The sequence below is a fragment of the Elaeis guineensis genome, chromosome 7, assembly GCF_000442705.2.
Source record: "Elaeis guineensis isolate ETL-2024a chromosome 7, EG11, whole genome shotgun sequence".
Taxonomy (NCBI): domain Eukaryota; kingdom Viridiplantae; phylum Streptophyta; class Magnoliopsida; order Arecales; family Arecaceae; genus Elaeis; species Elaeis guineensis.
The window spans coordinates 26,317,746-26,330,865 of NC_025999.2; the positions used below are offsets into that span (position 1 = coordinate 26,317,746).

General features: G+C 37.7%; 1 protein-coding gene across 2 annotated transcripts in view; it reads right to left on the reverse strand.

Annotated features, from left to right (window-relative positions):
* LOC105033043 (uncharacterized) overlaps positions 1–8,661 on the reverse strand; it is a 34,258-nt gene extending 25,597 nt beyond the window's left edge. For both annotated transcript variants that reach the window (XM_010907689.2, XM_073260895.1), the window contains exon 1: positions 8,318–8,661. In XM_010907689.2, the coding sequence (XP_010905991.2) occupies positions 8,318–8,394 (77 nt within the window). In that variant the 5' untranslated portion in view covers positions 8,395–8,661. The remainder of the gene's footprint in view (positions 1–8,317) is intronic.
* Positions 8,662–13,120: the final 4,459 nt, after the last annotated feature.

Genomic DNA, 13,120 nt, shown 5'->3' on the forward strand with positions numbered 1-13,120 from the left:
TTTGACTCTTCCACAACGACCACTCCATTTGTAGCAGCCTATGGTCGAGTATCACCCTCTATTACTACTTATTCACATGGCTCTTCAAATGTGCATTAAATTGAATCATTGATAATGTTCTACATGATAGAGATCACGTGCTATAACTTCTCAAGGAGAATTTGCATGATGCACAAGCTTGAATGAAGCAGCAAGCTGATAAGCATAGGACTGAGGGAATTTGTAGTGGATGATTAGGTCTTGCTTCCACTTGAGCGCGAAGCTTCCATCAATGTGAGAGCATCCGTAAAGTTGCTCCTAAACTCCGTCGACCATACAAGGTGATGGAACACATTGGTCCAGTTGCCTATCACCTTGATTTGCCTACTGGGTTCAAAATACATCCGGTGCTCCATGTCTCAAGCGTAAAGAAGTTGGATGAAGCACCACTTGCCAGATATTTCACCAAATGAAGAAATCAAATTTCAGCCATACGCTATCTTGGATCAGCGATATGTAAGACATCATGACCAAGCAGTAGCTGAGGCTTGTGTTCAATGGGCTAATTTACCAATTAAGGAAACCACTTGGAAGCTTTATCATTATCCAGAATAGGAGTTTCCAGAATCTAATACAACTCAGCCTTGAGGACAAGGTTGCTTCGAAGGATGGGGAAATGATACATTTCCTATTCAAATTAGGAAAATACCACAGTGATGTCACAGCCACCCCACTATACTGTACCTATTTTCTTCTAATTTATTTTGTTTTCCTAGTCTTCTTAGAATTAGTGCTTTTTTCCTTTCAGTTATGCTATCTTGCTCTATAAATATCAAAGCTCCTTTGATCTATGGAGCAAGCATGAAATTAATTAAATTTGCCTAAAGGCTTTTGGAGGTCTCCTTCCCCTTGAAGTGGTTGGACAACCCTTCTTCTACTCTCTTCATCTATTTCTTTTATGTTTTTTCTTATTCTTCTGCCGAAAGCACCATTGATAGGAACCAGGATCCCATCAGTTAATATGAAAAGGAAGAAAGTTTGCTGATTAGAAGTTCAAGAAACTCATCATGGAAGTAGCCTTGCCAGCATCATGATTGTAAAATTTAGTGTTGATGGGAAGATTTAAAAGAATGTTTGGAATACTAATGAAATTATGCATGTACTTGCCAATATAGAGAAAAAACACTGCAACGGCGTGGGTACTTCAAGACTGGAATTAGGCTTAGATAGATAGGAAAGATGATGGATACACTATGGAGGAAGGGGGACAAACTAAAAATATGGGAAGAAATTTTAGGTGAGAGGAGAGGTAAGCAGGTGAAGGATCCTTTTTTTCACAGTGACTATGAATCATGATGAAAAGAAGGGACAGGGGATAGTGGATCTTAGAAGTAGGAGGCCAGTTATCCATTTTAGCAAAAATTTTGATAAACACTTTATTTTGGTGGTATTTACTTGAATTATCATAACATCCTTCCAAACTACATAATTTTATCTAGCTCACTGTTTCAGATGGAGACTTAACCTATAACAAACTCAGTTTACAAGGGTGTTTCTAAAGGCAGATATCTCCTTCCTTCTGGTGAAGGATATGGAATACTAGCTTAGACCATGAAATTCCATCTAGATAGTTATGAAGGATTTAGTAGCTTGCGAATTGTTTCCACATACTGCATCATGAAATGTGTGAATATAGAGGAGTCGAGTCAAAGTATTTGAAAGTCATAGGCTTGATTAGAGAAGAGTTTGGGCCTGATTTGCCTTCAATCTCTTATTCAAGACCAAAGGCATTAGGTAATAGTTATTGCTACAGACAAGGGCTTTATTTTCCATCACTGCGAGGACTGAGCCAGAAAGGTGACATCCTTTGTTTCTTCTTTTATTTCTCCTTCATCAATTGGTAGATCATCTCTTTCCTTTTTTGGTTTACAATAAGTGCTTAATTATCCTTAAGAACAAAAAAAACTAAAGCTGCCATTGCTTTTTAGCACTATACATGTTAATAAAAGTTCTTGTTGTCAAAAACAAATAAAATATTAATCATCATACTAAAAAGCAAGAAAGCAAAATCACATAGAAACAAATCCAAACCCCGTTACCACAGATCAACCTAACTTTGAAAACTGATGGCTAAAATGCAATCAAGCTGATCCACATAAGTAACAAACAAAAAGGGGTACAGATAAGCTAAAAGAAAAGCTCATCCTCCTATAAGTAGGAGTACAGAAATTAATTTAAACCAAACTATTAGAAGTAAACTATGCCTTATGACTTTTTAAGTTCTAGCCCTTGTTACATCTATATGGAATGCCTTTACAAAAGCCAAGGCCAAAACTGTGCACGCAAGCAGGTATATATATGCCTCTGTGTGTGTGTGTGTGTGTGTGTGTGTTTCTCGCCTGATGTCCTAAAGAGCTTTTGATTAGTAGGGGAGGTGAGCCCCGGTAGTGTTTCAAATACTAACATAGATCTCGGTGGGCTTGGTAACTCAATAGAAATAGTTCTTTATGAAATATCTAGGCCGTTAGGTAGTTATACCTGCATGCCATAGCTTATAAATCAAGCTTATTCTGGGTACATTAAAATGGGTATATGAAAAGGTTCATGTTGTAGGTTTGGAGGAATGGGCAAAATAAACCTCGTTTTTCTCATCCGAAAAAAAAAAAGAGTGCAAATCCTTACTCTAGGAACATCACTTTCCATGTGTCTTCCGGCAGCTGTTTTCTAGAGAGCTTTCTCGGCCTTTATAAGAAGTACACGACTCCTATCCAAAGTAGTGTTCCTGCTTTAGAATGACCTATTCGGAAAAAGCATAAGTGGAGACCTCACTCATATATACATATGTATATAAACATGCATATATACATATGTATATACACATGCATAGATACATATGTATGTATGTATGTGTATGTATGTATGTATGTATGTGTATATATGTATGTATGTATATGTATGTATGTATGTATATATATATGTATGTATGTATGTATATGTATATACTGAATGGACTCTTCTTAGTAGATTCTCTATTCAAATAAACCTCCTTTCCTCAATCCTATCTACACATACCATTTTAAAATAAATCAAAGTCTCATCTAATCAAGGTTTTTAGTACCAATACCGATCGCCGTGCCGGTTGTCGGTTGTCGGTTGGTACAATACGATACGGCACCAGTACCAAACCATACCGACATGCGGTATAGCCAGACGTGCCGATTGTACCGCATGTCGGTTTGACCGGCACGCCAATTTTTTTTTTTTTTTTTGAGAAAGGGATATTCAATAAAATTTTTAATGATTATTGAATGTTTTGAAATTCAAATTGTTATTTAGTGATATTAATTAATGTTCGTATCACTACGATATAATGTTAATCGCATGCGATATGAATTTAAGTATGACATAATATTATTTAGCATCCTAAATAATCAATACATAGATCAGATATCATTGTATCCTAAAATGCTTAATCAATTAAAAAATCAAAAAATACTAAATACGTACCGATCATCAGAATCTAGTTGACTGTCGATGTCCATAAATAGCAGGATCATTTATATATTCAGGAGGAACATCAGTCCACCCCTCTTTTTAAAAAAAAAAGAAGAGGAGAAGAGAAGAAAGGAAGCTAGGAAGGAGAACATACCTCTAATCCACGTTGTTCCAACGATTTTTTGGTGTTCTCGGTTTAAGGAGTAAGGGAAAGCATCAAAGAAACGAAAGAAGCAAAGAGGAAGTCTTTCGGCTTCCTCTCTACCTCTTTCTTTCTTTTTAAACCACAGAACCAGACAGTTCGGTTCGAAATAAGCCCGAACTGACAGGTTCAGGCCATATACCGCCTGGTTCAGGGCCGAATCAGGTGGTTCCCAAATTTTTTTTTTTATTCTCGGTGTTGAAAATCACAGCTGAACCGGCCTAGTTAGGCACCGGTTTGGCTCAGTACGCCCCGAACCGAGTAGTTCAGGGCAGTTCTAAAAATACTGCATCTAATAAATCTCCATGCAACATCAAACCCCATCCTCACTAAGACTTCATCATGAAAGATGGGAGGGTCACCGCCATGGTGACCAACTGGGCCATTGAGCAGATGAACCATGATACATAGTCATGCATAGTTTTGAATGTGATGGAGACCAAAGTGGCAGTGAGCTCCTGCAGGCATGACGACCAATTCGAAGCCATTGGAGTGAAGCGATTAAAGGACATCGAGAAGATCAACTCTGTAGAACGGCACAATGCACATAGTAAATTGATCGTGCCAGCCCAAGATCCAAAACAAACCCAAAGAAAAAAAATATTTGCAGAAAATCATAAAAAAAATTATGAAAGAATAAAAAATTAGAAAAAAATAATTTATTCAAAGAAGAAAAAAGACCAAAATCTTACAAAGGTGTCTCACAAAGAAGTCTCCACATGCACAAAATAATCTCTCGTCTCTTTTTTCCATGTTTTTCATATCGTTCTTTACATAGTTCCACACGGTTCCCTATATAGTTTTTCCTTACATACCCAGGAGACACCAAAGATCTCTTTATATAGACCACCATATAGATAGGAGTTTGACTCCTATTCTAACTCACAAACCAAAGACCCACTAAGACACAAATACTAACAACCTTTAAAAGAAAATAACTAAATAGAGTAACACTAAAGATAAAGTCCTATTTCACATAGGACATAAAAAAAATAGAGCCCTAATTGGACGCAATAATTCTCAACATTCTCCTCATTACGAAGTCGATACTGACAATACTGAAGTTGTCGATGTCATGAAGCACCATCATAGCTATCGCCATCATCGCCGCAGTAACAGTAATACGTAACAATTTATTGAATCAACAATTGAATAACGGAACTCCATTATTGGCTCGAACAATGGTTCCTTCGTTGGTTTATCCTCTTCGATGCATGTATCAAAATCAATGATGTCTTGCAATCTTTCTCTCGACATTGATTTCATGATTACAATGTCAAGATTCCTTTAAACATCCAACTCATCCCAACAAACATCAAGTTATCAGTTATATTTACTATAAGCATCGGTCGTTACCTGCACACGAGTAAAATCAAAAACAAAAATTTGATCATATCCACATGCCCCCATTTGTATATCCTCAAATATCTACATATAGTTGGCTTCTTGTGAACATAGAATCAACTTCTCATGCATAGTCTTCTAATAGTTCAAACTTTAGAAAAGCTTCAAAATCAATCGGTACCAAGGCACAACAAGAATCATCTCCACCAAGCATATCTTCTTGTTCCTTGATCTCCAAAGCTATTTTAAAATTAATCAGCTTTTCGTCTTCATAGTTGACTAAGTCTCCACCAGAAACATCCAGATCTTAGATAGCTTCAACATAAGACTCTTCCGCATGATTTAATTCTTTAATATATATTTTCATAACCAGATCAACTATGGCATCCTTTAACTCTTTTCTAAGCAATTATTACAATCAATAGATTTTTCAATCATGATCTCTTCTAAACTTGAGACTGTAGCCATCTGATCAAGCTTCTCCTGCTCAAAATTCTCTTCTGGACTTGATTGATCCTCAAGCTGATCGACCTTGCCATGCTCTAAGTCTTCATAAATTAATCCAATCTCTAATTGATCAAGCTTCTCAAATCCCATATTTCAAATCATCATCTTTAAACCAATTTTGTTCCTATTTATCCATGATTTGAGAAACAAAAATCAAATTTTTTTCATAACAGGTATATAATAAATATTATTCATGAAAATAGAAGAACCAATAAATGATGTGAGAAATAAATCACCAACATTTTAACAGAATGAAGTGAATTATCGACAGTAGTAATAGCATCAGAACCGGTATAATCATGCAAACAATCAAATATCTCTTTATGACCAATTAGATGATTAGAACATCCAAAATCAATAATCCAGTCATGAGCAAAATCAATATCTGGCACATGAGAAGAAGAAAAAATACATGCATGCTGACTATCAAGATTAGTATCAATAATAATAGTAGTAAAAGCCCAAGTACCAATTTCTTTCTCTTCCCCACTCTGATGTAGAGGATGCAACATCAGATTGTTTGAGCTTCACCCTGCAATCTTGGATTTTGCAGCCTAATTTTTTACACTTACAATAATTTTTCTTGAATTTATAATTTTTTTTCTGATTAGAATTTTTGTCCTTTCATATTCTCCAACTGACCTTTTTTTTATTTTTAAAATTATTATTCTATTTCTTATTTTTATTTTCACTGTCAAATAATAAGACCTTTTTTTTCTTAGAGGATCTCATCAAATCACGCATCTAAGGATTAAGTACTTCTTGATTAACAAGTATGTTTTCCAACTCTACTAATATAGATTTTTGAGCCCATCTAGAAATAACTAGCATATAAGCACTATACTCTTTATTCAAACCTAGAACTAACAATCTATACCATTTGTTTTCATCATAACAAGAAGATGGATCAAGCATACCAAGCTCATCAAACAATTTCTTTCCTTTAAGAAAATATTAAGAGATTGTAAAATTATCTTGTTTGAGAGCACCAATGTCATTTTCCAAAACTTGAAGCCGAACCTCGTTGGTCTTTGAATGGAGAGCAGCAAGAATATCCTATACTTTTTTCGGCTCCTCTATACCTTGAATATGCTAGTAAGTATCTTCATCCACATTCATTAGAAGCATAAGAACTATGTTTGCGGGTTTGGTCTTCCATGTATTCTTCATTTCTGCATTGTCTGTAGTTTCTGTTGGCTTTACCGTATTTGTCCCATTCACGACCTCCCATAAACCTTTTGCGACCAAATAAGATGTGATGCAAACCTTTCAAAATGCATAATTGGTATTGTTCGATATTTTGATCATAGCAAGTTCAGCTATGGTGATTCAACTCTTGAATCACCAAACAAGAGTTTATACGTTTGCATCATGCAAAATAAATTACCGAAAGCTCTTCAACCATGCCGAGCTGCTAATGCACAAATCACCAATCTCCAAGCCTATGGCTCTAATATCATGTAGAGCCATAAATATCAAAACCTTCGCTCTAATACTATATAGAACAGCATACTACACATAATAAATCGATAATGCCGGCTCACGATTCAAAACAAACACCAAATAAAAAAAAATATTTACAGAGAATCTTAAAAAAAAATTATGGAAGAATAAAAAATTGAAAGAGAAAAATAATTTATTCAAATAAGAATAAAGACTAAAATCTCACAAAGGTATCTTACGAAGGAGTCTCCACACGCACAAAATAATCTCTCCTCTCTCTTTTTTCACGTCTTCCACACCGTTCTCTACATGGTTTCACACAATTTCGTACATAGTTCTTCCACGCATACCAAGGAGACACCAAAGGTCCCTTTAAATAGACCACTACATGGATACGAGTTTGACTCCTATCTTAACCCATAAACCAAAAACCCACTAGGATACAAATACTAGCAATCTTTAGAAGAAAATAATTAAATAAAGTAACACTAAAGATAAAGTCCTATTTCAAATAGGACACACAAAAAAAATAGAGGCCTAGTTGGATATGCAATGATTCTCAACACAACTCATACCCCAGGATAAAGGTGCTCAACATGAACTCAAAGAAGTATGCCATTGTACGCCTCACCAGGGAGATCCAGGATGATTGTCGCCAGCATAAAGGCCGCCAAGATAGAAAGCATTCTCTGGATGGTAAAAGTCCAATCTTTTCTTCTTGTTCTTCACTTCTTAGGCTTTTTGTTCATGGAAACAAGATTAATGAGTGAGTGGATCTGAGCATTGTTGATGTGTTCTCGCGTAACAAGGTGGAAGTTTAGGGTGATGATGATATCAGGGAAGAAGGCAAAGCCCCAAGAGTTGAAGGCATTGGGAAGGCTGAACGCATTGGACGAGGCCATCAAGGTGGAGAAGGTGCACCTGGAGATGGTGCTAGCCTGATCGAACAATATTTTGCTGAACCAATATCAACATTTATTTATTTATGTCATATACCTCATGAATTCCTATACCGGTGGGGATGTCGTTGATGCTTAATAGTTTTACATTATTTATTTTGATCTCCCTCGCATCGCGGGGTATTTAACAAAAACTACACATATTTTTGTAGTATTACTGATAGAAATCTCTCGATCATTATCTAACGACACTGAACATTCCACTAATTATTCAGTCCTTCATGTGTTTTAATTTCACGCCAAATTTTGCCCACTTCAAAAAAGGAAGAAGAAGGCTTAAAAATCATTAAAACTAAAACAAGAACCAATTACGCTAGACATGGAACGAATTCTCCAAGATTTACAACAGAAATTACAACAACAATCAAAAGCAATTCGAAGAGCTGACCTATCTGCAGAATCTTGCACCACTTCGGCCGCCGAGAATAAGGGATCGGACTCCCATCTGCTGAAACTCTCCGCCATTGGACAATTCGATCAACAAATTATCGATCAAATAAAACTCATTAAATTGCCCCAAAGAATCGAAATCCTCCGGATGGGAACGGAGCAAAACCTTTGTACAACTTGCTGCAAAGGAGGAATTTTCAGGGTTTCGACAAATAAGAAGAAGGACGAGGAAGGATTAAATTTCAAAAATATATATGGAAAAAATATAAATTAAAACTGCGAAGGACGAAGGAGATGGAGAACGAAGAAAATTGGAGAATGAGGAGAAGGAAAATAGAGGGATCACAAAATTTTTAGTCTGCTCGTGCATGGAGAACCGCCGTGAAATATCGAGAGATCACAACCGTCAGTTTGTGATCTGACGGTGATCATTCGCTCTTCGCGACGTCTAGGTGAGTCGAAAACGAAACGGTCACTCCGAACCACAGCTGATTGGGTTCGATTTCGGCTCGGTCCCCTTCGTGGGACGTGTTGCATCCAAGTTGGAAACCGGCACCCAATTTGGGCATAACGGCAAAGTAGGGAAAGCCATCTAATTTTGGTGATTTCTCTACCGATCAATGTACGGTTTCTTTTCTTCTGGCGAGATGCTAACGACCCAAATATGTGCAGTTTTTTGTCTGAACATTAATTTCTACAATTACATGGATTCAAATATGATGGCAATTTACATGATATAAGTGTTTATGGCCCTAGATTTTTGCCTTTGCTAATGGTTTATTATGTTAGCATTACTTATTCGAGTATTCTAATCGTTTGTTGTTCGTTTGCATGGTATGCATGTTTATGTCACTAGATCTAGCCTCTAGTAATGGTTTATTGTAGTAGATTTTAGGATTATTTTTTCAAGGATTATAATCATTTTTCTACCAAAGAAAAAAAAGATTATAATCAATTGTTCTCAGTATTATGATCCCATTGTTCATAATTGTTTGCAATAGATTTTGATACACTGCTTATTCTAATTTTTGTACACCAGTTTTATGTAGGCAGGGGAGGATTTTAGTAAAGTATGCATGTTTGGTAAACAGAGTCGGTCCTGACATTTTTTAGATCTGGAGTCAAATGAAAAAATAAAATTTTTTTATTAAAAATTAATATATTTTAAACATTAATCATCATTGAAAAATTAATCTACATGTAATAATTTTTTATAAATATGTTCGTTAAGCAACATGTAAAATTTATCATTAATTTATTTAATTATTTTTTTTATTATAATATTATAAAAAATTATCTTCGTATCCTATTAAAATATCAATGTAGGGTCTGGGATCTGGGACAGTCGCCCAATTCGATCTGTCCCAGGGTCAGCCCTGTTGGTAGACAGAATAACTACGTATGGTGACATCTTTGTTATACGGCTATGTTTCAATTTTTTTTTTTTTTTTTTTTTTAGCTAGCAGAATAATTTTATACCTTGGCGAGGGATAAACAAGAGAGAGAAGACACACTCACGTCTAATCTGTAAACCCAATAATTGTTGACCAGGGCCCGATTCAACCTTGGCCAAACCTGATGGTGAAGCTCGGCATGAAATCAAAGTTAAACTTATTGAAACTTTCGAATGAGGTTGCAGTTCTTGCGCCTGACTCAACCCGAACCTACATAAATTATCCAGTTTGTTATATATGTACATAAAAATATACATACATTTATGTCTGTCTGTATATGTGTACATGCATATGTCCTTACAAACATATTTATATGCATATGATACTAGTTTTATCTATATATCCTTCAATTGAAAAATCAAACATAATGACATTAAAACATATTTGGGCATTTATACTTGACTTTAAATTAAACATATCTTTTTAATTTTTAGTCTATTGTTGTTATATAGTTAACTATCAAGTGTTTGTTGTTCATGATTAAATTTTTATAATATGTATTGGATATTTCCTTTATAAACTATTCAAAGTATGGATCGTTCAGTTTGATCAACTCCTTAAAATATAAATATTTGATAATCAATAAGTACCCAGCATAAACATCCACACAATCCGAATTTTAATTGTTGCTCCTAATCCCCCTATTTGAGGTCGGTTGCCAAAGTAGATATGGCCGAGATAAAAACCACCATTGGAGCTTCACCTGAGCACCTGCAAAGAAATCCCCACCGAATGACGTTCTCCGATGAAGATCTTCCAACGCTCAAGTTAGGAGATGAAGAACAATGAAAAGAGAGAGCAAGGAGTCGATTATGTATCTTGGAGGGTCTCGAAGCCTTTATTTATAGGGAAGAAATTGGAGTCATATTGATCTCAAAATTCTGATAATTTTTGAATTTGTCATGCAGATTGATTTGGATAAAATATTTTTTTTTACGGAAGACTCGATCGTGGAAGAATTTTATTCTATCTGGACTTCTCAATTTGGAAGGGAGACGGATCTAATGAAGAACTTAGCTCGGCCAAGGACGATCTATAATAGGTTGTCCGAGGTCGTGGCTTTGGAGTCCGTGGAGTAGGTGTCCAATCTTAGGTTGATTGAGATTGGTCAGTGGTGTACGAACTATGGTAGGTCATCCATGGATGAGGTGAATCAGGATTGGTCTGAGAGGTAGAAACTGCTTTCGATTCAATAGGTCGTGCCTGGCGATCTCCATATCTATTGTATACTTGCGATCCGATAAGCATCGATCCCCCATAGGTCAGCTGAAGACAAGGATGTGACAGCCAAGGCCGAGGTACAGATCCACAACAGATGTCCCTTACTCTCGAGATCGAGATATTCATAGATCGCCCGAAAAGAGTACCAATTCGAGATCAAGGCTGATCCCATCGAGCTGTCTTTCATTGACCCATGTCGAAGATTGGCTTCCTGAGGCGAACCACCTTCAAATCTAGACCGTTGGTTCATCGGATTCGTAGGAGCCTCGCCCTGACCAAATATGGGCTACCACTTGTTGAACATCGCTTAGGGAAGGTGAATCGTCAGTAGATCGGGACCGTCCCGATCCTCTATAAATAGGGCTATGGTAACTTCATTTTCACTGGTTCCACTATTCAAAGGGGGGAGCTCTAGCACTCGGAGACTTCGCCCAATTGCTCGACTAAAGCAGATCGACAGTCGTTCCTCGTCCCTTGATTGCTCGACTGCATCACTTCTTAGGTTAGTTTCCTGTCTCCTCAACATGAGTGCGTCTAGTTCATCCTCGTCCACCTAGAGCTCGGGTGACAACATTAGGGATGCGGACCCTGAATCCGATGTAGCTTGTTCTTCAGGTAGATCTAAAGTTTCGGACTTCAGTTCGTTTAGAATAAACTCCATCCTCACTTCCAAGGACTTGGAGATTACTAGGTTGAAATACCAATTCCCAGCCAAGTTCAGATTCGAAGTCGCCATTCCTGGGGAATGGATAACTCTTCCTCTTCAGGGTCAAGTAAGCCTTTATGAGGAATCTTTGACGGTCGGTCTTCGATTGCCCTTCCATTTCCTCGTTGTAGAATTTCTTAATTTATATAGAATAAGCTTCTGTAGTATAGCACTGAACTCTTGACGTCAGATCTTAGGTTTCTTTATCCACTACCTTCTCCTCAGGGTCAAACCGACCTCTCACCTCTTCTGAGCTTGCTTCACACTGAAGGAGCACCCTACAGAGGTTGGGTGGTGGTACGTCTCTTCTCGGAAGGGATGTCGTCTCTTTTGAGATGCTCTTTCCTCAGTGCATAACTGAAAGGAGCATTTTTTTTTCATCTCGATCGAGCAATTCTAGGACTTCAGCATATCGTGGGGTAGACCTCATAGATCGGCAGTCAGAGCTCCAACTTTATCAGACATCGAGAAGGAGATATTTGAACAGATCTTCAGTCATACTCCCTCTCCGTTGACCAAGCTCCTTACTGAGAAAAATTTATTCAAGGTCGGGTTGAGTTTGGCCGACCCTAAATGTAAGCATTTTTTTTATGCATCTTTTTTAGTTCGGCACGTCTTTCCTTTTTGACTAACCTCATCTTCCATGTAGTAATGAATCCCGAAGATCTGGAGGCTGTTCGTCGGGCTACGAAGAAGAGGAAGGCAGGTGTGGCCCCTACCCCAAAATATGGCCGAACCGAAGTCGTGCTCGCCCAAGCCGCAGTTGGAGGTTCCTCGAGGCCCAGCAGTGCTCCGAGGAAGGAATTTTCGATGCCAGCAAAGGCGATGGTGCTGCTTTAATCTGTTGTGTCGGGGGGGTTCCCCCCAGCCTTCTATATCTTCATCGTAGTGAAGTTCGAGCACCTCCTAAATTTCGATGTGCATGTCTTCTCGCCCGACCGACCTACTGGCCGAGGTGTCCCCTTTGGTGGAAGTTCTACTGGATGCTGAAGCCCCAGACATCAAGAAGGCTGTCGGTGACTACTGGCTCGCTTGATCTCTGCTCAGGTCGGCCTTACTGCTGGCCAATGTTGAAGCCTTCAACTCTAAAGGTGGGACATTTTGAATTCAGGATTTGTAAGACTCCCTTCTTCAGATAAGTGACGATCTATCGACCTTCTTCGACTCTTTCCAATTCTTTCTTCTTAACTACTTTTTCCTGACCTATTCTTTCTTCTTTCTTTTTTTTGTAGCTCGTCCACCACTTTGACCATTTTTTGGAGACGGTCCATAAAGTTCAACGAATTTTAAGGGAGGCCAAGGAAAAGATTGCTCAGGCCATCTGAAGGGTGAATGACGTCCAACTGCACCAGCTGAAGGTCGAGGAAGAGAACAAGTCGCTGAAGGTCGAGATGAAGCGACTGGAGTTCGAACTTGCCAA